General features: G+C 36.5%; 1 protein-coding gene across 1 annotated transcript; it reads left to right on the forward strand.

The window, feature by feature from the left end:
* Nucleotides 1-281: 281 nt before the first annotated feature.
* LOC135689281 (DNA replication ATP-dependent helicase/nuclease DNA2) lies at nucleotides 282-27,376 on the forward strand. Its single transcript, XM_065206456.2, has 24 exons — nucleotides 282-400; nucleotides 3,439-3,492; nucleotides 4,433-4,472; nucleotides 4,882-4,919; nucleotides 5,514-6,212; nucleotides 6,956-7,536; nucleotides 8,031-8,320; nucleotides 9,739-9,963; nucleotides 10,461-10,760; nucleotides 11,494-11,631; nucleotides 12,630-12,848; nucleotides 13,430-13,558; nucleotides 14,413-14,592; nucleotides 15,239-15,376; nucleotides 16,488-16,551; nucleotides 16,937-17,158; nucleotides 17,911-18,187; nucleotides 18,736-18,864; nucleotides 20,125-20,318; nucleotides 21,250-21,461; nucleotides 21,930-22,216; nucleotides 23,221-25,062; nucleotides 25,180-25,226; nucleotides 27,238-27,376. The coding sequence occupies exons 1-22, from the start codon at nucleotides 392-394 to the stop codon at nucleotides 23,467-23,469; spliced, it is 4,674 nt and encodes a 1,557-aa protein (XP_065062528.2). The 5' UTR covers nucleotides 282-391; the 3' UTR covers nucleotides 23,470-25,062; nucleotides 25,180-25,226; nucleotides 27,238-27,376.
* Nucleotides 27,377-27,815: the final 439 nt, after the last annotated feature.

The raw sequence follows: 27,815 nt of genomic DNA on the forward strand, positions 1-27,815 counted from the left end.
TGTTAGGGAATGGCCCCCCGGCCTCACCTTTATCGGAGGCCCTGGACACAGAATAGAAATAAGGCTCTTATTTCTATTCTGTGCCCTGGATTTCGACTAGACTATAGCGAAATCGAACATATTTTCTCAATTGAAATTACAGCAGATAAAAACGATGCTTTTCTATAAGTCGAGATTTCATGTTGATAAACTTTTCTTTTAGTGAGTTTCTTAAAACGATGAGTGTTTATTGAAATAGGATTTTTGTGACATATGATCAATGATAGTGAATACAGCAGGTTTGGCGCCAAATATGAGCAGCAGCAACAACAATAGTTAGAGAAAGCATGGCGGTTTGAATTTCAGATTGAGATGATGGGAGTTCTTTTGGCTCTTGCTTTATCATAGAATTATGAAGAAGGTAAGTTAATGATAATATTTGATAGATCTCGGCATTCTTCTGTCATTTCAAGTCAGATTTATTCTGGAAGGCTTGCTAATGGCAAAGATTTCTAATTTCTGCATGAAAATTGTGTTCTGATGTTGACGGCTTATATTTTCTTAAAGCTCAAAAGTTTTTTTCAGCAAACACAGATGTACTGATAAAAATACAATTACTAAAAATTTAAAAGATTAGAACATTAAGTAGGGTCAAAACGACTGAGAATGGGGACTAGTCCCCCCCATTTTTTCAGAAAGTTGGTCCTAGAGATTCTTGCAAACATGATGAGAAGACTTCGGGGGGGGGGGGGGCCATATTTAGATCGTCACATTTAAATAACATTTCTTGAGAGACAAAGAGGTGTTTCCTCCAGAAGAAAATGTTTCAAAAAAGGCAAAAGGAGTGGTCCAAAAGGACGTGGTACCAGACACACCTTTGCCCCCCCCCACTTATCTCAGGCTAAAGTCGCCACTGGTAGTATTCTGAAACATGGTCCTGCTGTTAACTTTTTGAGAGGCCGAGCGGAGATACCACAGGGCTACATATTAGTTTGTGCCCGTAATTTGGTACCTTTTTATTTGGTCGTGCCCAACAAAAAAATCATCAATTGGACAACCTGTGTTTTGTTGTGCCAAATAATAGAGAAAAACAATGCACATCATGCTCTCAGAAATGGGCACAACCTTGCTATAATAATCATAATTACCCAGTTACTGAAAACACATTCTGATTTGTTACGCAACACCTGAGGTCCAATGTTTATAATGACAAGGTCATGCCCCTTTCTAAAGACAAGACAAGCTGCACCCTATACCAGTGCCAGAGAGTCTTGTTCAAAACTGCAGTCTGAATCATTCCAGAGTGAACCCAAACTAAGTTTTGATTTGTGTATTTAGAAATGTCTTTAATTTGTGCACAGGAAATTATTTCCAGATGAGATACAGTTTCAAATGTTTTGCGGAACTCTTTAACTTCAAGAAATTTTTACCGAGCAGAAGTTGATGGTGGGGAACCTAGGCCAATGCCTCACTTCAACTGAAGATTGGGGTCAGGATGTTCCAAGGAGAGTGGTATGTCTGTGGCAGTGAAGAGAAAAATAGTCTCTTACTGGCCTTGTCTACTTTTCAGGCCTAGGGTTTCCTAATCTTGGACAGAGACAGGATACTCTAACATGCGGAACATCCTATCTGATGGCAAGAAGCATGAGAAATCAAGGTCTCATTTGGGGGCCTACAAGATGTGGAAAACATACAGTGACAAAGAGAGCGCCAATGTTCTGTTTTTTAAGCCAGAAGGGAAGAAGTCTAGCTTTACACTAAAGAGGTAAGACAGAGCAGGGGCATGTTGAGTGTTATCTCAGAGGCTGTCTTGTAGAGGCTGTCTTGTAGCAAAACATGAGTTGTCATTCAGGAGCCATGATGAATCCACCGGAACCTTAAATAAGGGGAATTATCGTGAGCCTGTAGATTGTTTTGGTAATTTTGATTCCGTTTTTCGGCAGTGCCTGCATGACAGATAAACAGAATTTGAAAGAGGTAATGCTGGAGTTTTTACTGGAGTTTCTGTAGATATCCAGAATGATCTGATCGAGTCTATTGATGCGATTATCCAGGACCAAATCAACCAGAAAGTAGAAGAATGCAAGTTTATAAGTATTCAGGTCGACAAAACAACTTATATTTCTACTAAGGAGCAAGTGAATGCAATTATACGCCTTGACAAAAAAAAATATCGTAAAAAGATGATATTTGAAATTTTACAGTGTCAGTTCTAACAGAACTGCACCTGCTATTACTGCAATCATCAAAGATATATTCAAGAAGTATGAATCTTCAATTCAAAAGAAACTCATTATGCAGACATATGATGGAGTTTCTGTTATGTCTGGGCACATTGCAGGGGTTCAAACTTTAGTTAAGGAAGAATACCCTTATGCATTTTTCTTTCACTGTGCTGCCCATGGGCTCAATCTTGTTTTGTGCCAGTCAGCTTCAGCCATTCCTGCTGTCAAAGGTATTTTTTACAAATGTCAGTGCATTACAAATATCTTTTTCTCCAGCCATTGAGTTTCCACAGCCAGGGAACAAGGATCTTTACCTCTGCAAAGGCACATTTTCTCCTGCACAGCGACTTTTTGATTTCTGTAGGAGGGAAGAGGCTCTATGTTGAGCACTACCAGGTTTCCGAGCCCAGCTTCGCCACTGGTGCTTCCTTAGCAAAACATGCATATGCTTGCAGCGACGCTAAACCTCTTGTGCTCACACCTGGCACCTCTAGTTACCCAAAATATCAAGGAATTCATATATTATACTATAGTAATTTATACATGGGCATCGTTGCTCGCAGCTCAAATGCCTCTGCTCGCAGGTCGCAGCCGATAATGTGCCGTTGGTCACAGTGACATGTTGGCAAAATCATACAATGTTTTTCAACCTGGAGCATTACAATCTGTATTTCCGACATAATTCTATAAAACTCGAATGGGAAGTAAGCCATCTCCCACACAGCTATATAGGCACCAATATACATATGTGAGGCTAGGCATATTTAGTTTTGCCACTCACATTTTGGTATAATACAAAGTACCAGGGTATGAATGTAAATTGAAAGAAAGTCATTTCTTAGTGCTTTTAACTTCAACTTGTAGATTTCATCCAAATCTGCCATCATCGGTAGCTTCTGTTGTTGATGGCATTCTTGAATCTTGCCAAAGGGAGTACTGGTTGTAGGGGGGGCTGGAGGCAGAAATTTCGGCTGAAGGTTCTGCATGATCAGATTAAACTGTTACCAAAAAAGTGTCTTTCTGCTGTTAAATATAAATTGCAAGTATCTATCAACTGTTTTTTGTGCAATATCTACATAAATCTATAAATATATATATAATTCTTATTTTTCTTTTAGTTTCTTTTCTTTAGACACTGATGTTAAGCTTCTTTTAGAAGGCATTCAGTATATTGCTAAAGATAGATCAATAGATAGATAATCAGGTTCTCTAAATTTTTGTGCCATTTTTACAGGCTCAAGAAAAGAAAACATTGAAACAAACAAGTATTGGCAAATTCTTTACAAAGGTATTCAATGTGGATATGATGTCTGTTTTATTTGTTTACAATTTGTGTTTTATCTTTGTATAATACACCTAATAAGCAATAAGTTTATGAGAACTCCAAAGTTCAAGTTAGAGATACCCGTTAGCTTCATAACTTTGTAAAACTTGAATCTATCAAAGATAGGAAGTACTTGGCTGAAGTTTACTGCTCATTAACCAAGAAGATATTGTAACAGAATTTAAACAATTACACAAGGATATTCAACAAAATTACATTGTTGCAAAGACTTATAATACTCAGTGTAGATGCAAAGAATAATTGCTAACTCTACTCAGTGTGGTTGGTTATATGTGCTATCGTAGGCTAAGATGCATAGCAGTTGACTGAGAAGAATTTTATCCCGTTTATTTCTACATACCGGGATAGCTAATTTGAAAAAAACATGAGCTGTCAAGTCCCATGACGTGATGCAGTTGACTGAGAAGAATTTTATCGCGTTTATTTCTACATAACAGGATAGCTAATTTGAAAAAAACATGAGCTGTCAAGTCCCATGCCCAAGGCTCACGCCCAAGACCTATGCAAGCCCAAAGGTCATAGACAATGCTAGGGAAGTGCTTATTCACCAAAAAATAGGCCCATAAAATTAACACATGTAGGAAATAAGTTGTCTTTCATTGACAAATTCTGGACAGGCTCCTTCCAAGCTTTTGCTTATCACTCTGTCACTGAGAAACAAAAACACCAATACATCTAAATAATAAATACAAACACACTGAATTTGTTAAGGAAAGCATTACAATTTCTTTTTCCTGATCTTTTGGATGTACCAGACTTGAAAATTACTTGAACTAGCTCCATAAAAATATCGAATAAAATTGAATCCATTGTAGACACCAACAACAGATCAATGCTTTATCAGTTTGGAGATTTAGCTACATGTTTTACACATTCCTTTTAGGGGAAAGAGCCTGCATCTCTTTGGAACACAGTCAGTAATGGTAAGAAATTGTGTGCCTAATCTATAGGTTTGCTAAATATACAATAAAATGTGTTTGACTTTGATGAATCATGTACGATATCAGTGCTGATGTTTAAAATGATGTTAAGCTTTTTATTTCATCATCTATTGACTAGACTTTCTCAAAGTCAATTTGTTAAATCTCAAACTCCTTCAAATTTAAGATTTGCATTTGCAGTAAGATAATTTTACCTTTGCTGATTGAACATAGATTGCCTTTGGATGTCAAACTATTGGGTGTTTTCTCTGGAAATGTGCTTTTTACTTGGTTTTTTTGGAGCAAAACGTTTTTGAGTTGTTTTCTTAACAAACTCTGTGTATTCTATTCATTGTATCATCTTCACAATTTTATTGCAACTATTTGATTTCCTTGTTTGTTTATCTTTCAGATATTGAAGAGAAAAAGAATTTTTTAAATGGAAATAAAGTAAATATGCCTTTGCTATTAGCATACTAGAAATATTAGCTAGCAATAAAGGATTGGCACATTTTGCAATAGCCATGACCTTTTTAGCCTTTTTGCATTGACTGCCTTTGATTAACAACCTCAGCTTTTCTCTGTATCCATTGGCAGAAAAGACCTCAAGACCAAGTAACCATGTAACGAGTTGGCCTAAGCCTGGCTTTTAAATCCCAGGGGTGTAATCCATACTTAGCCTGGTAAGGGTATCAAAATTAAGGAAATGTAAAAAGAAGGAATATGCGAGAACATCTCGTTTGTTGAGTTTTCTTGAAATGAGAATGTTTCAGTTACATTTGCTAGTGGTATCTGGCATATTTTTAGCCTTATTTTACCATTGTTTGGCATACAGGAGATGATTTTAAAATATTTTTATAGGACAGAGTTAGGTTGCGAAAGGGTTTTCCACACAGCCTTGCCACTTCCCTAATCAAGTGCCCCAGCAGGATTCTATAATATCAGTTATTAAATAAGGACAATGACTGAATATCAATCTCCTATGACTTAAAGTATCCTGCTACAGAATAACTTTGAAAAAGATTCTTTCGTTAATGTTTTAAGGTGCACCATGGCTCTGCTGTTTCAAAAACACCACAAAGACGGAACAATGCTTCTGATTCCTCGATTCTTATTCCTAATAGTCCTGCTATTGTTCAAAGGAAACGAAGCTTATTAACCAAAAAACAAATCGGCGATGATGTACAGAAACGGTCAGAATCTGGAATTATTGATTTGGAATTGAACGAAGATATAATTAGAAAAGAACGCAAGCAAGTATTGTTAGATGAAGTGCCAACTTCACCAGTAAGCTGTTCAAAGACTTCTATTTTCAGTTCCAAGAAAGCTTTTACAAATGTAAAGCAGTTTGATAAGAAAACTAAAAAAGAGTTGATTGATATAGAGAGGAAAAATTATTTTAAAAATGATCGCTGTTGTGGGTTGGATACCCCTGATAGAAAGTCAAAAGTTTCTATTGAAGGTATAGAGAATGGAAACTTTGCTCGTGATAGCTGTGAAAAAAGAAAAAGCGTCAATTCAAGGCTTTCAGGATCCAAAATACACAAAAGTAGGAAGAATGAAACCAGTTTTGTTGATCACACGAACAGTTCCATGAGTAGTGCTTACTTTGCTTCTAAACCCTGTAAAGAAAAGCTTACTTTTGGCAAAGAAAGTAAAAAAAGATCATTTGAGCATGACAGTAGTGGCATCTCTCCTTTAAAGAAGAAGCTAGCATCCAAAATCAGTGCTTTGGAGAGTCAGGTATGTCTTGTTTTGAAAATCAGTGTCTGAAGTCAAATGGCAAACAGAGGCACTTTTGCCTTTACTTGAAAGTGTTTTGTCAAATGTCCCTGTTATGAAAAAATCACATTCTGATTCGTTTCGGTGATTTTTATTTCACACATGTTAAGAATATAACTTGAATTGCAATATGAAGCTAATGATAAGATAAAACTTTGTCCTGTATTCCATTATTTCCATATCCATTATTCATAAAAAAATGTAATAACGTTAAGACTATTTTTTCTTAAAATTCTCCCTGAAAATTTCAAAATTGTATGTTTTCAAACTGGATTGATAATTTAAGTTGTTCAAATGCTTCCAGCCTTTTCCCATCACTACAAACTGAAACTTGTTGTTTATTTTGAAGACGCTGGTTCCAAATACAAGTGTTCGTCTCTATGAAATCCACCATAAATGTGTTTGGCTTCCTAGAGCTTCTTTTATTGATATAATTTATGCCAATATTTGGCAACTGATAGCTTCTTTTCATGAGTTTAAATGCCTCTAGGTTAGTGTTTTAAAAAATCATTATCTTCCGCTATATATTAGATCATGAGTCCTTTAGGCCTTCAAAGTGTTTCATAAGTCAGTCACTGTGAACAAATTTCACCTTTGCTAGATTTTCCAACGCTGTACATGCAGTAAAAGTCTGTTATTAGATTTCTTACCAAAACCTATTACATTATCCAAGAAAATATCCATATACTCTTCAATCTATGCAGGAGATATCACGAAAAATGCACGGAGAGCTATTGTGTGCGGAAATACCGATTGATACAGTGGGGGAATCTAGAGTTACTTCACAGGCCTCAGGGAAGAAAGAAGATGAAGAAGTCGTAAAATTATCTGCCTGTAATGTTGTTAGATCTCGGAAGTCATTAAAACTTTCTAAGGATATCTCTAAAAAGATTCGATTTACAATGACTGAGTCGTCAAACCAAGGAAGAATTGGGAGATCAGAATCAAAATCCAATAATGTGACATGTGATGGGTATCTAGATGAAGAGAACGATCAGGACATTATTGCTTCTTATGGTTGCGGCAAAATGAACATCTCAAAGGAAGTTCCCAGTCATGAAAAAGGAAATGGAGGAGTGTGTCACCAGGAGGGCCTTGTTGATTTCGTTAGAAACCATGGTATTGCCCATGATGGTATTGTTGATAACGATACCGCAAATTGTTCAAATGATAGCTTTGCTGAACTACTTGAAGATTTTGACATGTCTATAGAAAATTGGGAGCTTTCATCGAATCAGCAAGCAGCAACTAAGAAAGGTCTTGCAAATGATTCAAGCCATAATACGTGAGTGATGTCTCCTTTTAATACAATGTTTATTCGTTAAAAAATTACTAGCTTGCATCTCATGATTCTTTACCAGCATAACAAATTGTTGTTTTGTAGTGCTTTTTGTGTTTATCAAGTCATGATCTTCCTCATTATTGTCATCATGAAGATTGTAATCATTCAAGGGTCGACCTCCCATTGGGAAACCGGTAGCTCTTTCTGTTTCTGGGGTCTCCCGCATATGACCTGTTGTCTTCCGAAATGAAAACCTTTGTGACAGGAGTGGATATTTCCAGGAAATTTGGTCGCCTCGCGGATACCCTGGGTAATGGTAGGCGGTCTACCCGCAGATAACCGCAGATAAAGACCTCTCGTTCTAGGTGCGCGGGAGACCGAATTGTCCAACCCTGCCATTGTGATCACGATCTTCTTTATCAATAATCTCTATCTTCATTTTTATATATTCTATTGTAAAGAAGTGTATTGAACATGATTTATGCTATTGGTTTTAGTGAAGCTGCGACTGGAATAAACGATTCAATTTTGAACATGAGCCTTGGCAGTGACTTTGAATGTTCCCCTTCATCACCGCAAATAGATTCCTTGGAAAATGAGTTTACAGTGAACACTGTATTGGTTCTTGAAGTTTTAAGACAAGAGGCTTCGAGTAAAGGCAACTTATACAAACCTGAGAAACTTCTGCGTCTGTTTGACGAAGAAACATCGCAGGAAGCAATATGCATCTTACGAGAGGATTGGGAAGGAATGGAAGTTTGCCCTGGAGATTCGGTACACATTACAGGTAAAAAGAGCTAAATCTTTCGGACTATAAATTTTGTGGAAAGAATTTTAGTACATTTCTTAGTGTTTTCAGATTGAATATTTGCGTCTTTTTACTTCCTCCTTTGAAACATGGACAATTCAACAATGATATGTTTTTGTGACAGAAGAAAATTCAGCTTCCAAAGTAGACCTTTGGGTTAGAGTTGGGTTAGAGCAACTTTTTGTCGTGCCCAAAGTTTCCATTCAACGTATTCTGAAGACAATTTTATGCTTTATGAAACCCTCATGTTTCTCAATTTTGTAGGAAACTAGTTTAATCAGACTTCATGTTGTCAAGTAGGCCTTTAAGTCGTAAGTACTCGTAAGACTTACGACTTACGACGTACGACTTACGATGTACGACTGACGACTTACGACGTACGACTTACGATACTTTCAGCTCAAAGTTTCAATTACATTGCCCTTACTTTAGAGGATTCCTTAGCCCAAGCTAAGATAAAAACTCACCAAGTCAGGTTATACTGGAAACTTGCGAGATGTTTTGTTATTGCTGGGGATTATAACTGTTACTTCGGAATTTCATTTTTTGATTGCGTGGAAAGACAACAGAGGATGTAAGGTTATGCTGAAAGCCACCGCCAATTTTACAAACGGAGTTTGGCTTATTTTCTTTTTGAAAATTGAATTCTTTAGCTCTAGGAGTATTTGAGTGCCAAGAAATTTTACGTGTCTTCTATTTTCCTTATAAAGAAGAAGCGGATTTATTACATAGCAAACAAATATATTTTTGAACCATTAGCAATTATGAATTTTATTAACATAAAGTTCTCAATCTGACTTTTAAAGGTAAAAACAGAAAAATGCACAACATCTTCAAGGGGATGCTCTGTTTTCTACCCCTATGGGTTACAGCTAATAAATCAGTCCCCTTCCGTCATATTTTGTAAACAAAAATTTTTTCACTGCATAAAAAAATGGAAACATAGTACAAATTAAGGCTATTTGTCCATGACATTTTCCTGCATTGTATTAAACATTGGAAAATTTCCAATTGTTAACAGGGATCTATTTCAATATTTGGAATAAAAGTAATGTTGTAACGCCGATACATGTTGCAAGCAGACAGATCTCCTCCCCTTAAATAGTGTTGGAATGGAAGATGAACGTTTCGCTAAACATCTGCTACACTATTTCCGTTTCCACCTTCATTTGTCGATATCCAACATGTTTTATGAAAAGAGGAGGACACCATTGGGTAGGAAAGATAATGAGAATGTTGCAAAACTTTTGGCTGGCATTGTAGAATAGCGTCTTTGAATGGCCCGTTGTACTGATGGCATGTTCAACCACTTGGGTTTTCTCCGTTGTCTCCCTTTCTTTTGATGAATTTCATTGATAAGTATCCTGGTTATGAAGATGACACTTACTTTATTGCAGGCCACTCTATGCAGCCAGGTGAAACGCTGGTTTTGGACAACAGTTCGCCGAATTACCTGGTCCTTTTTCCTGACACTCTTGTGTCAGGTACGACCATCTCAATGGGTATCACGTGCCCAAGGCGTGCTGTTTTATCAGAATTGTTTAAAACAGATGGCCCAAATGAAGTCATGTTCCTTGGAACTTTTCTCCATGAATTGTTTGACTTCTTTATTCAAGGAAAAGGTTAATATGTTTTTCATTCTCATACCTACTGTCTCGTCATATATCACTTTCATACGTTTAAATATAGCTTTAAAAACTACAAACATTTTAAGATATGCTCGAGCTTTTTATCTGACACTCTTCAGAATATAAAACGTCAGAATATTCATGATAAACGTAAATTCTAAAACAGATGGTAACTTTCCCATTTGGGATCCGCTTTTTATGTTGGTTCATTGCAACACTCAGTGAAGAGGGTGTAGATTCGAGAATGTTCTATTAGTCGAAGCTGCATTATATTTCTATGAAGTATTTGTGTTTATTTTGTTTTTTTCTGTGATTGACTTACCAAGTTAGATCTCAAGTGCTATGTTTCAAAATGCGATTGTGGAATTTTATTCTAAAGATCTTAGGGAAAGTTTTTAGATCTAATTCATTGATTAAGGAAAGTTTAGGTTGATTACTCGTCTATTTTAGGTATATTTTCACGTGAATAATTGATTTTCCCGTTTATTTAGATTTCGGCCTTCCTGTGCTCGAGCGACGGTCATCACAACTGTTATCACAATACGATAACTTGAACACAATCTACAGTCTTGGAATCGATTATAGATCATTTATGGAAAAAGTCCGTGAACTTTGTTCAGCAATGTCGCGCTGGGCCCGAAAGTTCTTAAAAGCAGAGCCTTGCCCGTCTGATGATATCATTGATTTCAAGCGCGGTAGCGAGGCCGCGCCCGAATCCGATGCGAGGTTAAGCGTGTCCAATATTGTAGACATTGAAGAGAACATTCTTTGTCCATCGCTTGGTTTGAAAGGTGATCATGATAATAAGCATCGTTTTTTACTATTAGTATGTAGATTGTGCCAGATCGTAAGTCTGAACAACTTGTATCAGAGTTACTGTTGTCAAGACCAGTGCCTGCAGAGTGCTCTAAGAGGAGGTTTCCAGGTCCCATTCGAGTGGGAAAGTCAACTTTAATTGATTCACTAACGTGTTGTAATAGCAAAATTGATTTTTCAGAAAGGGGCGTCAAACCCTACATGCCCCTAATAGCTACAATCTTGCCTCTAAAGATTGGACATACAATGTCTCTCGTGTTGTAAAAGCTGATTTACATAAAAGTAGTGAAGGATTTGTACAAGTAAACTTTGGATTACAAACATCATCCTACAACAGACGTAGTCCTGGTCAAGCAGGTGTCCACAGTAAACTTCTGATTGTTGTGGGGGTGGCTTAGTATTTAAGGCCACGACCACAGTTCGAAGGGTATTTGGTTCGAGTTACTGACATGACCACATTTTCACTAAGAGTGAGGGAAATTTTATCGAGTCACACCATATCAAAATGAAGGTGGGGCCGCATCGAGAGGAAGGACGAGGACACTGCTCGGTGTTCCAAAAGATACCTTCAGAAGCTAGATAGTACCTATAGATCATTGGTATTTCGCTTATAAGTAGCTTTTTTCTGACACATGCAAGGATTTCTTCAATTTGCTCTCTTTCACTTTTGGAATTCTCTGCGTCATTTTCTATTTCTCTTATCAATAGGAAAAATTGATGCATCAGTCACCGTGAAAATTCATCGTGAAAAGAAAGGAAAAGATTCAAGAAACAAATCTTCAAAATGCTTGGAAACTTACTTATTGCCTTTAGAATTGAAGACTGGAAAAATGTTTTCGAAACTGGGTAGGATTTCTTTGATACAGAATATTCATAAATTTTTAGATTGAAGTATTTAATCTCTGTTCCTTTATTAAAATATAACTTTGTTTACTTCCAAATATAAACGGTATCGATAAATTATGTTTTGTTTGGATTTATTCTTCGGGCTAACTGTTATTTAAAATAAAGGTTGAAAAGAGAATGAAATGTTTATTTTCAAAAAGCCTATCAATGAGTTCGATTTTATAGGGTTCAATAAACAAATTCCGATATCTTGTTTAATGAAATTGGCACTTCCTTGATATTTCTTACAATCTTTATGGTATTATAAGGGAACCGAGACAGTATGTTATGTTTTAATTTATTCAGTAGTAATCTTTTCGTATGCATCAACTTCGCTTAGACTAAAACATTCTATAGCACATACCTACAGCTTTGAACTGTATAAGACAGTGAAGACAATAAATTAAAAACTCTTATATACGAACCCTAACTTTAAAGAACCAAAAGGCTAAAATTTTTGAGACTCAGTTGTTTTGAATCAGTGGAAGCATCCTTGACTAGACGTTTGCATTTGATTTTACACCCGTAAAAAGAAAAACCTTTGCGAGCCTTAGTTAAGAATAAAGTGCTAGCAAGTTTTGGCACTTAACAGACTTATTGATGCTTTTTATCCTGATTGCCGTTTCTGTTTGGATGCATGTCGGTCCGTTCGAAAGGGCCAATCTAACCGTGTATTTTGACTATTCATAATCAATGGTGTTGGCCCTCTTGCCAATGGTTAGTACTCTGCTTAAGGATAACCATAGGTAAGGGTGTCGGGTTAGGGGCTCAAGGGGGCTAAGTATTTTTAAAACGTCGAAAACCAGCCTTCATTTTGCTGTTTTTGGCGATTTTTTTCAGTATAGTTCGTATAATTCGATCTTTTCATAGCACTATACCCTTTTAAAGAGGTAAAGCTATTTAGAAAGTACATTCTGCCCCATTGTTATTTGATGAAGTAACTCCCCCGTCTTTGCTAGGGTCAATCGAGCATCGTGCTCAGGTGATCTTGTACACGCTGATGATGTCAGAAAAATACGATAAAGACATTGACGCTGGGCTTCTGTATTACTTAAAGACGGGACATTTGCAAGGCGTCCCTGCCACGGTGAAGGAGAGGCGCTCGCTAATTATCAAAAGGAACGAATTAGCGCGGTATCTGTCGAAAGAAAATCAAAGAAGTGCCCTGTCAGTTCCAGGTATGTGATTGCCTGTATGTGATCTGATATGCATGGTTGAAACTTGCGCCAAGTAAGAAAAGCGTATTGACATTGGTGCTAGCGTAAGAAAAGCTTAAGATTGACTTTGTGTTTGTCTCCCTGTGCTTCTTATGATGACTCGTTCACACGTACAACACATTTCTCATCTAATCATTGTGAACGGCTATACTGATATGTGTAAGTTATAAGGGCATGTCAAAAGAACACGATCAAGCACTTAACACATGAAATCAACGTGTATCTGCAACGAAAAAAGGCAAGATCAGCAGATGAGAAGCTCATATTTATTTATACCTAGCTAAATTTAACGAAGCTTTTGGGTCATTCAAAAATTCTTTAAATGACACTGGAATGGGAAATCTTTAAGAAACGATAGAAGTATTGCCGTTCGTTTTCACGATTATGAATATATGAAATCTAAATGCTTAGATTTCTAAAAGATTGACCAACTAGCATTACGTAAGCGAGGATTTCAGCTTTTATCAATAAGCAATTAAGTAGAATGCTTTTTGATATAGTAGTAATATCAAGTTAGGCAGAACATTTTTTGTTTTTGGCAGGTTTACTGAAGAACGAACGAACTTGTAAGAGATGCCCTGCTGTAAATACTTGTATGGTGTTTCATAAATCGGTAGAACAAGGGACAAAGGAAACTAGTGGCGTTGGAAATCTCTTCGAAGAGGTAACAGGTAGGAGCTTCAGATATTATCTCAAACCTGCGGGATGTGATTTTAAGTCTCAAAAGCTTGCATTCTCGGAATTTTTCTGTTGACAATCTCAAGCTGTAACATTAACGTAGATGAATTTATATCCAGATAGATTTTCATTGAATACTTGGTAGAATAATGGATTATCAACGTAACCTTTCTACGTTATGTATATTTTAAAATGTTTAGTTATATGTTAGACTATTTTATGCTGTACGGTCACAAATTATTAACTAAAAACTCAAAACATAGATTTATGACGTCATCTCTTCATGACCACTTTTCTGCTTTAAATCTTAATTTGCTAAGGCGTCTTTGCTATTGTGCTTCATATTTAACAAAATCTTTAGATTGAAGAAATTTGACCGAGGCAGGGAAATTTTTAGATTCTGAGGGAATCTATGGGAAATTTCATAGTTTTAGTCCTGCTCCGTTTTAACGTGATTTCATTATCAAAACACTGTATATGGACTTCCCGTTGTTGCTATGTTGCCCTTCTTAGCTTTTGAACAACGAGATAAAAATGTATTGTTTGATTTAGGATTACTAGGAGCAAAGCCAATCAGAATGAAACTCAATGATAATTGAAACTCAAGGAGAAAATACTTCGGTATACACAATACCAAATAGAGCCACAATACTATACACAATAATGTGTTTACCAATTCAAGAGGGGCTTTTCCAACCTAAAGAAATGTTAAATTAGATTTATTGCCAAGTTCGACAGAAACTAAGGAATTTCGAAACGCAAAAGGCCTCGCTTAAGACAATCTCACTGACTTATTTTTACAATTCATAAGGTGTATCTTAAAGTATAGAATACTGCTTTTTTGCAGGACACCTTACTGAAAAGGAGCTTGAATATTTTGTGAAATGGTATCGTTTGCTGATGTTGGAAGGACAAGAAGAATTTGTTTCGAATGGGTATAAAGAAATGTGGGCAAAAACCAGCGAGAAAAAAGAAAGGAGCGGAAAATGTTTCAGTAAAATGAAAGTGAAGACAGAATCAAAAGAAGGTTGTTATTGCTTATCGTGTCAATTTGTGTTTATGATACTGCTGCTGCCTCTGTAGCTACTGCAAAAACGAATGTAATTGGAAGGTTTTGTTATGCTAAATTGTTCCCCTATTCGGTTATTGTACAAATTCTCGACTAATATTTCTCACTGAGGCTTTCTACTTCAATACGCTTTGAACTTTTTGGCAACTTTCTATATACCATCTCAGTATTAAAATATTACGGTGATATATTCATCAATATTCGTGGATGTGTTTTATATGTGCTAGTTTTTATAATTTTTATTTTATGATAATGATAAGTTTAAACAATATTAAGCAATTTATCCTTTATTGACAGTGAAATCCTTTGCATAACGTGTCATTTAATTTTGACCAATATTAGCTTATTTTTTACCAGTATCAGCGCTCAATATCAACCAATTGACAAATATCAACGACAAAATTTCATCTTAATATTGACTTACATAGGAAACCAATATCAGCATGAGTTGTAAATATTCTAAAAGTTGTAAATATTTTTATCCTAGAGCTTTGATAGGTCAACGAACTTATATAATTCAACAATTTGTTTTATAGATTAATGAAAGAATTATGCAAAACATCCCAAATTTAACGACTTAATCTTCACTTGTTTCTCCAATTAGATGAAACTCTGTGGACATATTCCTTCTGCAAATGCGAAAACAAAAATTTTGCTGTGCCTTTGAACAGCCTTAGCATCGGAGTTGGAGACCGAGTTGTGATCAGCGAAGAAAACTGCAAAACATTTGGACTATGCACAGGTAATTCCTTATTTTGTATTTCATTCTTCGATGTTTTACTAGGTCAGTATGAATCGCCATTTCTCTTCAGCATCTTTCTTAAGTGACCAATCCAGATTTCAATCGCTACTTCACACGATAAGCTCCTTGTCAAACACCTTGGTCTCTGGACCCTTGTCTTGTCTTTTCGTTTTGTCTTTTCGTTGTGTCTTTTCGTTTTGTCTTTTCATTGTGTCTTTTCGTTTTGTCTTCTCGTTTTGTCTTTTCGTTTTGTCTTTTGTTTTGTCTTTTCGTTGTGTCTTTTCGTTTGTCTTTTCATTGTGTCTTTTCGTTTTGTCTTCTCGTTTTGTCTTTTCGTTTTGTCTTTTCGTTTTGTCTTTTCGTTTTGTCTTTTCGTTTTGTCTTTTCGTTTTGTCTTTTCATTTTGTCTTTTCGTTTTGTCTTTTCATTTTGTCTTTTCGTTTTGTCTTTTCATTTTGTCTTTTCGTTTTGTCTAACACTCTCGCATCCGCCGAAACTAGATTGACAGGTTGAAACTCGTTAAGGCGTCTTCTACTTTGGGTGTCTCTTATTACTGTGACAACCATTGCTCTGAATTAGATGTCTTTCATGACCTTCTTCTATATTGCATATGATGTTTGTCAACACTTTTACCTCAATCCACCTACAGCAAAAAAACTGATGAATATCGTTTTGTAGTCAATTTGATAAGTATGTAAGTAAAAGGCAATATTTTTCAACCTTTTTCGTCTACAGCAAACTTTTTTATAGCGAAAATTGCAATGCACTCCACAAACAGAGGAGTTTTAAAAAATAAAAGTCTGTTGCCTATACCCGTCTGTTACAGTCTGTTACCCCTAAGTCTGTTACAAAATATAGTCGTTCTCATTAAAGTGTCTTGAATAGAAACCAAATAATCACAAGTACTTTATAATAAAATAGAATATTTGTATTCACGCGTTGTGAGATTTGGGCCTGTTTTGATGAAGACAGAGTTGATATCCTGGCAGGAATGGAAGAAAGATAGACCTTTTTCAATTTCTTAGAACAATAAGGTGAAATTTGAGAATTTTACATGGCAGAATAGACAGTACCTCGCGGCATACTAGTGTAATAATGCTTGATCTTTTAGGATACATTCACAGCATAACAAACATGGAAGTTCACATTCAGTGTAGGGAGAGAATCAGGCCTAGGTAAGGAAAAGCATTCCTATCCCATCCTAACGTCACATGCCACACGCAATGCATTTTGGTAGTTGTAGTTACGAGCGCCGTTGTTAACCACTCCATTCAGTGTGCTTATAGTGTGCAGCTGACGCAACTGTGGTTAAATTTAGAATGTTAAGTCATGCGAATCAGCGGTCTTTGATTTTTCAATTTGATTTGCATATCTCTGTCCGATTTGTACTCAAAGGATATACACAGATACTGAAGTTAATCAACGTTTGACCAATCAATAAGCGTGAAATCGCTTAGGCGCTTATTTATTGGCTACTAGTTGATTGACACGTGGTTTAAGCCACTTAAGTATCTCTCCATTGCCTTTGACGGCTAGTCTGATGCCTATTTTTGTTTTTAGGGGCAATATTTATGACAGTATTTTTCGCATTGAAAAAGACGAAAGTTTATCTGGACAAAAAATTCCTCTTGGCAACTTGATGAAATTGCTTCTGTCTTCCACGGAAGCTGATGCGAAATTGCGGAAACTAATAATAGAATTTGTGGCCCCGAAATTCTCTTTGCTGAGAGAAAATGAGTTCCTAGAAATCACTGGGAAAACAAAATGCCCAGGAACAGCCATGTAAGTGATGAATAAATTTATAATCAGTTTAGTTTATATCCAGCAACTTTTGGTTGCAGTTAGACTTGGTTTATCGGGAGAGGGTTTTTACCGAATTTTAGCCATTGTTAAAGAATTATGAGAGTAAAATTTTATTTTTATGGAACTGCATCAATTCCTATCTTGTAAACATCCATCTGGTATTTGCACAAGTTGGCGAATATGGCTGAATTACTTTAAAAACCTCATCAAGCTGCTTTGCGTTTTCAAATTGTTTATTTCCTGTCCCGAGTGTAACTATTTGTGCCCCTCTTTCCCCAAAAAGTATGTCGATAGTTTAGGAAAGTATTATACTTGGTCAGGCATGATTGTGAATCTGTTTGGAAATTACAGCTTCCTGAAACTGTGTCAACAGACCCTCCCACTGCAAAACTTTCGATGATAAAACTTGTGAAATGCCTGCTGTACTTGTGAATTGTGACTTTTACTTTACTGCAAGTTTTTTGCTATGAATTTAGCCTTCTTTTTCCTTGTCATCGAAAATGAGCTACTTTTTTCGACCCAGGATTTTGTATTCATAAAAAGTTTCCTAGGTTTCCGCATATTTATCTAGTTGTTTTGCTATGAACTTATATTTTCTGAAATGATCAATCGACATTTTACATTGCTTTATCTTCTCGTAATGGTGGGAAATATAACAACCAATTTTAGTAGCACAATATTCACAGAATTCACCCTTTGGGTCATGCTGCAGTAATTTTAATTTTCTGCAGGCTCACAAATCAGAACAGTGGACAAAAATACCTTGTTTCGGATACAAGCATAAAAGAGATAGCAAGAATTTACCATGGCCTGAATCCTGACCAAGCCAGAGCTGTGAGACAGTGCCTGTCAGCGGAGGATTATGTCATGATACTTGGAATGCCAGGAACGGGCAAGACAACAACCATAGCTTGTCTAGTTAACATACTAACTTTGCTCGGAAAGAGTGTTTTGATTGCAAGCTACACCCATTCAGCCGTCGACAATATTCTTCTGAAGCTAAAAAAGGTTTATATCTTCTTGAATCTTAACGCTTTGTTTATAACAGGGGATACTGATTTTCCTCTTTCTTACTCTCCGATGTCCCTTCTTTTTCTTTCGATTTCTGCTTTTAGCTCTTCCTTTTTTACTTTCCCTTTTGTCCAGGCTTTCATATATATTGACAAAGGCCGCAAAAAAGGCCACATATTCCTTTTATCCATTGTTCTTATACCTACTGGAAAATAATACCTTTCAAAGCAACTTAGTAAAATGATTTAGTAGAGTTTTTTGTGAATATAGGTCGCATGTAGTTCTGCATTTAATCGGTAAAACTAGCCGTATTTTTACTTGCATTTTCAATATGACGCTCTGTTTCACAATCTTTTAGCCCTGTATTCTTAGCTTTATCGTTGCAACTATTCATCCTATCTTTCGAGGATTAAGGGTATAGTCTGTTACAGTCGCCTTGCACTCTTTTCTCATATACCTTTTTCTTTTAAAAATGGTAAGAGATCCTTGTATTCATGATAGATATCTACCTTGATCTTCTTTAATTGTTAAACTTGTATTGGCAGATGAATTTGGATTTTATACGACTTGGAAACAAAAGAAGTGTTCACGAAGAAATTAGGCCATTTCTCGCTGATGAAGCAGCTAAAAATATAAAGAGCATTGAAGGACTACATCATTTTTATAATCAAAAGGTACTTGACAAGAATAGTTATGTTTTATTTTTCTTTAGTATTCATAACAAGCACCGATGCAATGGGGAGTAAACCGCGAGATAATGTGAGCAATTTATTTTCAGGATTTTCGAAAACTTTGTACAGAACTGTTTTGCCTAAGCGTCTCCTAATCTCATTCCAAATATATTGCATTCTTACCGCAATATTACTATTGAGTGACTAACATTTAGCTTTTCTTTGATGCGTTATCGCATTAATCATGAAAATCGGAGTAGCAGTTTAGCAGCGTCCTGTTCTTTATACAAATATCATGTACAGCTCTGCCTATACAGCATTGTGCACTTTATGACAGACCGGTAACAGTTATTTTCAATAGCTTTTCTTTGATGTTGATAACAAGCATACTAAACCATGTTTTTGAAATATTTTACCATGTTTTAGAGACACCTATTATAGGGGTTTTGCCTCTAATACCAAATTCTTTTCTAATCAAAATGAAGCTCATTGAGAAGGATTTTGTAGATCTAAGAAACTTTTTATGAGCTTTTTATTTTCAAATTACTGCATCTTGTTTTTTCTACAATGCTTTTTGAGAACTCTGTTGTAACTCATATTTTTTATCGGACGCATTAAAGAAACACATTTTCATACAAAATCAGAACAAACATTGAAGTACCAAATTTTTGCAGATTGAAGAGCTATTCCTTTTAAACCACTACAGACTTTTAGCTTTTTAAGTTTTGAAAAAAGCAAACATTTAGTAAACTAAAGCTTTTCGTCAGACACTCTTCAGATTTTAAAACGTCAGAACATCAATCAAAACTCTACGCTAAGAAATATATATACCCAGTTGTGGATCGAAATAGGCCAATCAGAAAACATGAGCACATGACTGTTGAGGTTGACCAATCAGTGCCGCTTGCCTATTGAGAATGTTACCAATGGAGTCCTAAGGTGAAAACGAACTCCTTTTGTCTACACAGTAGCGGTTTTTTCGTGCTTATGTAGATAGATTCCAAAATTTAAACTCTGAAGAGTGTCAGACGAAAAGCTTTAGTTTACTAAAGTTTGGCTTTTTTCAAAGCCATTTTCGAGTTTTGTACCACGAAAAGATTGTTTTTAAGTTTTCTAGTTTTCCTTTCACCTATTCTGATCTGTAATTTCCAATTGCTATCCTAAAAGGTCAATAACAAGCCTTTAGTTCTCAAAAATAGCTCTGGTGTTTTCATTTGCGTAGCTTAATCTTTGAATTTAATCTTTAAATTTTCGTTGTTATAGAACATTGTAGCCACAACATGCCTCGGAATCAATCACCAATTATTCTTGAAAAAGAGGTTTGATTATTGCATTGTCGACGAAGCATCCCAGATAACACAGCCAGTCTGTTTTGGTGCAATAAGACACTCAGATGTATTTGTCCTTGTTGGAGATCACTATCAGCTACCACCTTTAGTACAAAGCGTCGAAGCTAGGTATGCAGCCATTTACTACCAGATATTTCTCAATATATTGTTAGTTAATAAACGTTTTGTGGAAGACGTTTTTGTTATTGAAGGAAATTTTTTGTAGGTTGTCGTAGAGTCCATCTTTTGTCCCAGTCTGCAGTCGCTGGTTCAAACCATTTTGTTGATCCTCTGGTGAAGTAGAACAGCTTTCGCCAATGGGTACAAAAGCATCTATAGGTTCTTCGAGACTTACTGGATGATTTGTCCCAAGATAAGGGACTGTTCCCACCAGAAGGGATTGGTCCCAACCGAACCCGCAGTTACACCGTAGTGTACCTGTGATGCATTAAGTTATAGATAGGCTCGTTTTTTAAAAAAGATGTAGGGTCCAATCCCTTCGTAGCGTGTAATGAATGAGAAGTACCAGTGACTGCTGGAGCCTTTTATTTGTCATGGAAGCTTAAAAAATTAGTCTTTGATGATCAAAGTTACAACTTTTATTTTCAAAAATAATTTTGATTTTTCAAACCTTAAATAAACTTATGCTCGTGTCACATGCCGGATAGAAATGCGTATATAACCTGGCAGTCCTCTTTTATGGACTTGACTAGAGAATGTGGAAAACGGTGAATTGCTATACGCTTAAGTAAAAACTCCTAACCTCAAAAAAGGTGACTGCAAATACAAGTATCTTTCCCATTATTTTACTTTTTTATACCTTTATAAGACTACGCTATGCGTATTCAGCTTTTCTAGGGAGACATTATTGGTAAGCAAGGATGGCTTGGGGGGATAGTTTTTGGCGAGTATTGGACCGGCTTGTGTATGTATTGTAAACAGTTTTACAGATTTGTTGTTTTTCAACCAACGGATCCTGTAATGCGCACTTTAGTAGAGATTAGTTTAGCAATTCTTTCCCCTTTATTCCCGGTTCACGTTTAATTTTTTTTTGTTATAGACATTCAGGTATGGATGTCAGTTTATTCAGGCTGTTGTCTGAAAAGCATCCGTCAGCAATCGCCAGTCTGCGTTTCCAATACAGGATGCATAGAGACATCATGTCACTAGCAAACACTCTTGTGTATGGTCATCGGATGCAGTGTGGGAGCGACAAGATTGCCACTCACATATTGAGACTACAGATTGAGAACAGCATTACCAGTGATTCAGGTAGTGATCTTCCAAAAACACTAGCTGTCAAGTATCTGAAATAAAGGAACTATTTTCCCTAAGCTTGTCATTATTCAGATACTACTTGGTTGGATTATTATGGGTGACGCAAACTTTACTCGAGGAACATCTTTGAAGTAGACGTGGTTAGGAAGACGTAACCATGATTCGCCCTTCCGGCCTATGATAGCAGTGCACTACAAATGTCTAGACAAGTCAATCTCGTCTTCTTCTCTCTGCCCTATAACCGTCATTCTTTGCTTATGATTTTCTTTGATCTTCTATGTTCTTTCTCTACAAAACCGTAAGGAAGTAGAAGGCGTTTATAGCTTTGAAGGCATGACGTTTGGAAGGGCACTTGTTACGGTCACTAGTCACTAAGACGTTCAGGCAAAAAGCTATCTTAAAAGAGTCATTTTTGTTAATACGTCTCTACAAGGCTTTTAAGAGAGTGTCTTTCTTTTGCAGACCAGTTGCTGCGTATAATTGATCCTAGCCGGCCCGTTGTTTTTATCAACACAGACTCGGTTCCATGTTTGGAGAGTATGGCTGGAAAGCATATACAAAACGAGGGAGAGGCTAGCATTTTATCTCAAATCGTGTATGGACTAATGCGATGTGGAGTTGACCCTTCTAATATTGGAGTTATTTCACCATTTAGAAATCAGTTGAAAGTTATTAAGGAAAGCTTGACGACGTCGTTGGGACGAAATGTAATTTTAGATTTAGAAATCAATACTGTTGATAAATACCAGGTTTGTTAATCCCACTTTTTTCCCATTTTATGATAAACATCTTTTCACAATGTCATTTAGGGCCCGTTCACACTACTCCGTTTTCAAATGAAAACGTAGTCAAACTAATCCGTTTTTGCCTTGCGTTCACGATACTCTGCTATGAAAACGGAGTCGTTTGAAAACGCTAATGAAAACGGATACTTTCGAATACGGTGCGTATTGAATACGCTCCGTTTTCAGTGTGAACCCCAAAAACGGAGACATTTGAATACGCTAACATCGGCAACAAATTACGTGCTTTGTAGCACACCAAATCTCAAAAATTTGAAAATTGAGAATTCACAATGGACGCGTAGCTGTTACAACAAAGTTTTTCACGATTCACTTTTATTTGATTTCATTTATAATGACGCCAATTTGTTGAGGATTCGTGAACGCCTCTTTCCAAAAATGAGGCCACCAACAGCTTTTTTGTTGGAATAGTGTGAACACCTATCGTATTCACAGCGTATTCATATGAAAATAGATTAGTGTGAACGGACATCGTTTTCATCAGCGAAAACAGAGCGAAACGAATACGGAGTAGTGTGAACATAGCCTTAAGCTTATAGTCACATAAATAAGAACTACCTTTAAAAAGCCGAACGGATCAGATTTTGTCTGGTGAACGTCCTCTTGTGGATTTTCCAAACATTTTTTTGTCCTCTCGCCCTAAGTGAGTTATACCATTTGGTTTTTCTTTTCGCCTACTCTGAGGCACATTTTACACTTCAACCCATCCCAAATTGACATTCTTTTGGATTCATCTCATACCATATTCATCGTTGCCCATGTAAGCAGAAGGCCAATAAACCATGATATTGTGCAGCCTTGTTTTGAATCTAGTATCGTGCAAATCAAATAAACGAGGTCTATACGATTAGTTCTATACTGTTAGTTAGCTATATTTCGTTAGCTGCGCTCAATTCCGAGACGTGCCAATAAACAGAGTCTCAGTAGTGTAAATTCTTTATTTTTTGCAGGGTCGTGACAAATCCTGTATTATTGTATCATTTGTGAGGTCAAATAGCCGAAAACAAGTTGGCGAACTGCTAAAGGACTGGAGACGAGTCAATGTTGCAGTGACGCGAGCAAAGCAAAAGCTTATTATGGTGGGATCAAGAGAAACCCTTTCCCTTAGTCCAGTTCTTGGAAAAATGATTGAGTATGTAGACACAAGAAGCTGGTTGGAGACAGCAGACAAAAATCTGGTTAACTGCCCCCAATTATAATAATTTAATATTAATTTCTATTTACTACATTGAATATTTCTGATCAAATTGATATCAATGCTGTGTATTGTAAGTTATTGATACTGTAGATCTGGTAGACTTTAGGTAGGTCATGCTTGGCAACAAGTCCGCTCGGAGTGTAAGCAAGAGCTGTAGATGCCACTGGCTTGTGACGTCATGGTCGATAGGGCCTTGATCCGTCCCCGTAGTACATGTCGAAGGTCTGCGCATTACGCCAGCCACATTGATGCGTTAAGCATTGCCTGTAGATGAGGCAATGGGCCTGGGGAAGATGTCTATCATGAAATCGTTGACTGCACCACATCAATTATTTGCTTTGCATTCTTCAGATAAGTGAAGCCCTTGAGAGGACATCTGCCTACGGTGAATCCAAATTTTTGCATTTTACAGTTGGGAAATGAATAAATTTGTAATACTTGTACAAGTGTAGTATTTAAAGTTCGAAGAAAGAAAGATATGTAAAAGAATATAGCGGAATTATGTCTTCACTCAACTCCTTATTGTCAGATATTGGTTTTTATATAATCTTCATCTAGCTCTTGATTTTTTCTCTATGGCATGACAATTCAAAACACAATAATAACTATTATGGAACAACTGAAGAGAACGGTATGTCTAACTCGACTTTGGGATGTAGGAACTCTACCAAAGTTGTGTAAAGCGTCAAATCTCGTCGATTCTCAGTGGATATAGTTTTGAGAAGTAAACAAACTCAAATTCAAATTCATTTGGCTGCCTTGTTTTTTGCGACCCTTTCTCAAAACAAGGGTACGAAAATCGGATGGTGTAATAGACTGCCAAGGTATGCTGCGAAGCATCCGCATTCCGTGCCCAACCTTCCACTTGAATTCAGCAGGGGCACCTTGCTCTATTCAATAGTTTATTCATCAATGCGTACGTGCCCCCTTATCTCAATGAAAAGTGATTCCTGTCCGCCTCTGATTGGATTGATGCATTTTAGTTTATGTTACCGTTTTCAAAACCGTTCCCTGGCGATCAACGAATAATATTGAGATCACATGCTGCCTAGTTGCATACAACAACCCTGTAGCTTATAGGCCCTTATAAATTATCTATATTGTTATGGAATCTTACACTGTTCTCGGTTTTCCAAAAACGTCCGCCCTTCATGGACTCCTAATAGACTTTCGTCAACTTACGATTTACTCAAGGATACATGTCCCAGAAACCCTTAAAGATACGTCCAGTTTCATTTGACATTTTCTTGTCGGCATTGTTTCGAACCGGATTCGTCGGCAGCTGCGGTGAACTGAAATGTCGGTTCCTGAACGATTATCTTTAGTGCAATTCCTGACCATGGCAGGACAGCACAGAAGGTTTTGAAGATCTAATTGTTCAATGGAATGCCAATGGTCTCTAAATACACAAAACAAAGGACATTCGTTCTCCTTCGTTACGAAGACGGCGGGAGGTCTTGCACTAGCGCGTCCAGCAAACAAATACTACAGAATTGTCTCCAGATACGTCTCCCTTGTTGACACGCCGTTTATTGTGCGACGCCTGTAATTTTGAAATTGAAAGTGACTGTGCCGTCTATGCAAGTTTTGGAAAGTAAGTCTATCTGTTGCTATTTTCCATACATTTAAATACCCTATTGATCATTTCTTTTCATTTCTACGTGAAACCAAAAACTTGACAACGTTTCTAAACGTTTGTTCCAATTTTCAGACTGCTTGGATGTCGTCAAGATCGATGGCGTTTTCGAATCAATCGAGGTGAGAAAGTGAGAAACTATTCATATGTTGGCATTGTTATGAAGGTCTCTGACTTCAAATCGCTTAAACTTTAAACTCTTCAGAAGAAACAGGGTTAAACTTTAAACTCTTCAGAATAACTTCAAAAATAAGCATATGGGTTTTTCAATTGATACGAAACGTCGTCGTTCCCATCAGAACGAAGACAGTAGCCTAAATCTTTTACTAAGCAAGAAAACCTGCATATCAGACCTTTCAAAGGTCAGATCATGTCTCCTTCACGGTTTTCAAAAGATTTTAATCAAACATTACTGTTCATCTGCAGTACTTGTGTTACACAAAATTTTGTAGTCTAAAAATCATTTTTTCACTTTTGAAACAGAATCACACTTTTTGAGATTTTGGCAATGCATGAATTACAGACATGGCCATAAGAATTTTGGCAGGCAGGCAGGCAGTAAATTGCTCTCATTATTAGAGTCAGGCCAGCAATTTAACAAAATGTAAAATTTATCAATAAAATTTGTTGGGTTTATTCAGAAAAGACCACATTTAAAAAGAAAATCAGTCTTTGTGACAGAGAAGGAAATTTTCTTTTAAGTACTTCTGCGACTGAACAAAATGAATAATGAGTTCTATTTACTCTATCATCAAATTCATTTTCACTCAAATTTTGTTTTTATTCACTAATCGGTTATGCTCTAAATTCCACAATGGCTCCGTTTTAAAAGAAAGTTTAAAAGAACATAAAATTGGTAGAAGAGGGAGGGGACCATTAATCCCCTTCATGAGTTAACTAGGAAGGGACCGAGACAACCAGGCCTGGAATTTGCAAATCACACTTCAAAACAAAGAACCCTTCATAAAGTAACAAGATTATTGTAAATGTCTTAATAAAGTTGAAAAGTCTATTAAGTCAAGGCATTACCACACCCCTTACATATCATTTATCATTGTTGTTTTATTAAGACAGTAAAACCTGTCTGAATAAAAGTTGGCTGTAAATCAGAATAAATCTTTAAGTGTACCAGTTGTAGTACATTAGTCTCAGCATTTAGCTTGCTGCCATTCCCCTGAAAATATTTGTATTGTGTCTACAACAAGACGTGTTATAACTTTCTAATTTAGATACTTTGAAAGATACTTCCATCAGTAAATATGAAAGAGCTAGTTTCTTAGTCAACTGATTGGAAATACAAAAATAAATGTTAGTATTTTCAGGGAAAATCATTTGAGCCAAAGCGCATGTGACAGGTGCAGATACAGCCCTAGCCAAACTATTACTAAGCATATCCAACTTTATTGTTCAGAGTCCTCCACTGTGTGTCTGTTGATCACTACACTAAAGTTGCACAGTGAGGCTTATTACATGTTTAAAGGCAGTGAGTCATGGTAAATAGGCCTGCTCTATAGGGAGTCATTTGGTTTCGGGGTCATTTGTATTTGCATCTGTTGTTGACAACTTGCGATTGATGAAAATTGCTTTGTCAATCAGTACGAGGTGAGTTCGTGTGACCAGTTCCAGGTCAACCAATAGCATCGCAGTCATGAAAATCATGACTCAGCGGATTTTGGCACTTTGGGTATACCCAATCCATTTTATCATGACTCAATGCCTTTAATATTACTTCATTGAAGCCAAAATGTTTTGAGGAAAATGCTGAAGTTTGTCATTATTCAAAGAGATGACATTATTGCTCAGTTAAACTTTATAATCAGTTTGTTTGGCTTAAAATTGTTGGGATGAAGAGAAATATTCACAATAAGGTGATAAAAAACCAGACCACTGATGCATTAAAAATATATTATAGACGAGGTGATCAAAAGAGACAAGTTCAATGTTTCTGAGATTGGAATTTTTTCACATACAAAACTGTGAGTGAATACAAAGCACTGTATTTTTCTTAGGAAAAGCAATGGCTATGCAGTTGTGTATTTCTGACTTTTTTATCCATGTAGATAGTTGTAATTCTAAATGCATTTTGACCCATTTCTTTCTCATGCTTAACATTTTGCTTCAACTTTTTAATAGGCTTTATATGAGATGGAGTGATCAACATGATATGGTGTTATGCAAAAAGATGTTGACAAATCAGCTGCTCATGACCAGAAACGGTACAAAAGAAAGGGGCCAGCATTGGGAGAAACTTGCATCCCATTTAAATATGCTAGTGAAACCCCAATTTTTTGTTAACAAACGCAGTGTAAGGGATCGTTTTTTAAAGCTGAGAAAAAACTTTGAGAAAAGATTAGCCAAAAACTTTCCTGGTGGGTTATCAGAACAGGACTTAGCATTAAGAGAGATTGTAATAACGGGCACTTCTTTCGAAGAGGATGTACGTATAATTGAAAATTCAAGGAAAAGGTCTGCTGATAGCATTTCAGATACAAGTGGCACAGAGCAGGCAGAGAATGAAAATACAGAAACAGGAATGGAGAAGAGTACAAAGAAAATGTCTTTTATTGGTTCAGAATGTGCTTTAGAGATTTCAGAATGTGAAAAGCAGTTAAAAATGGAGGAGTTGGAGCTGAGGAAAAAGGAAATCAAGCTTAAAGAAAAGAAATTGGAGTTGATGGAGAAAGAGTTGGGTTACAAGGAGAATGGACAAG

This window comes from Rhopilema esculentum, chromosome 9 (genome assembly GCF_057945365.1).
Source record: "Rhopilema esculentum isolate cy_ngs chromosome 9, ASM5794536v1, whole genome shotgun sequence".
NCBI lineage: Eukaryota > Metazoa > Cnidaria > Scyphozoa > Rhizostomeae > Rhizostomatidae > Rhopilema > Rhopilema esculentum.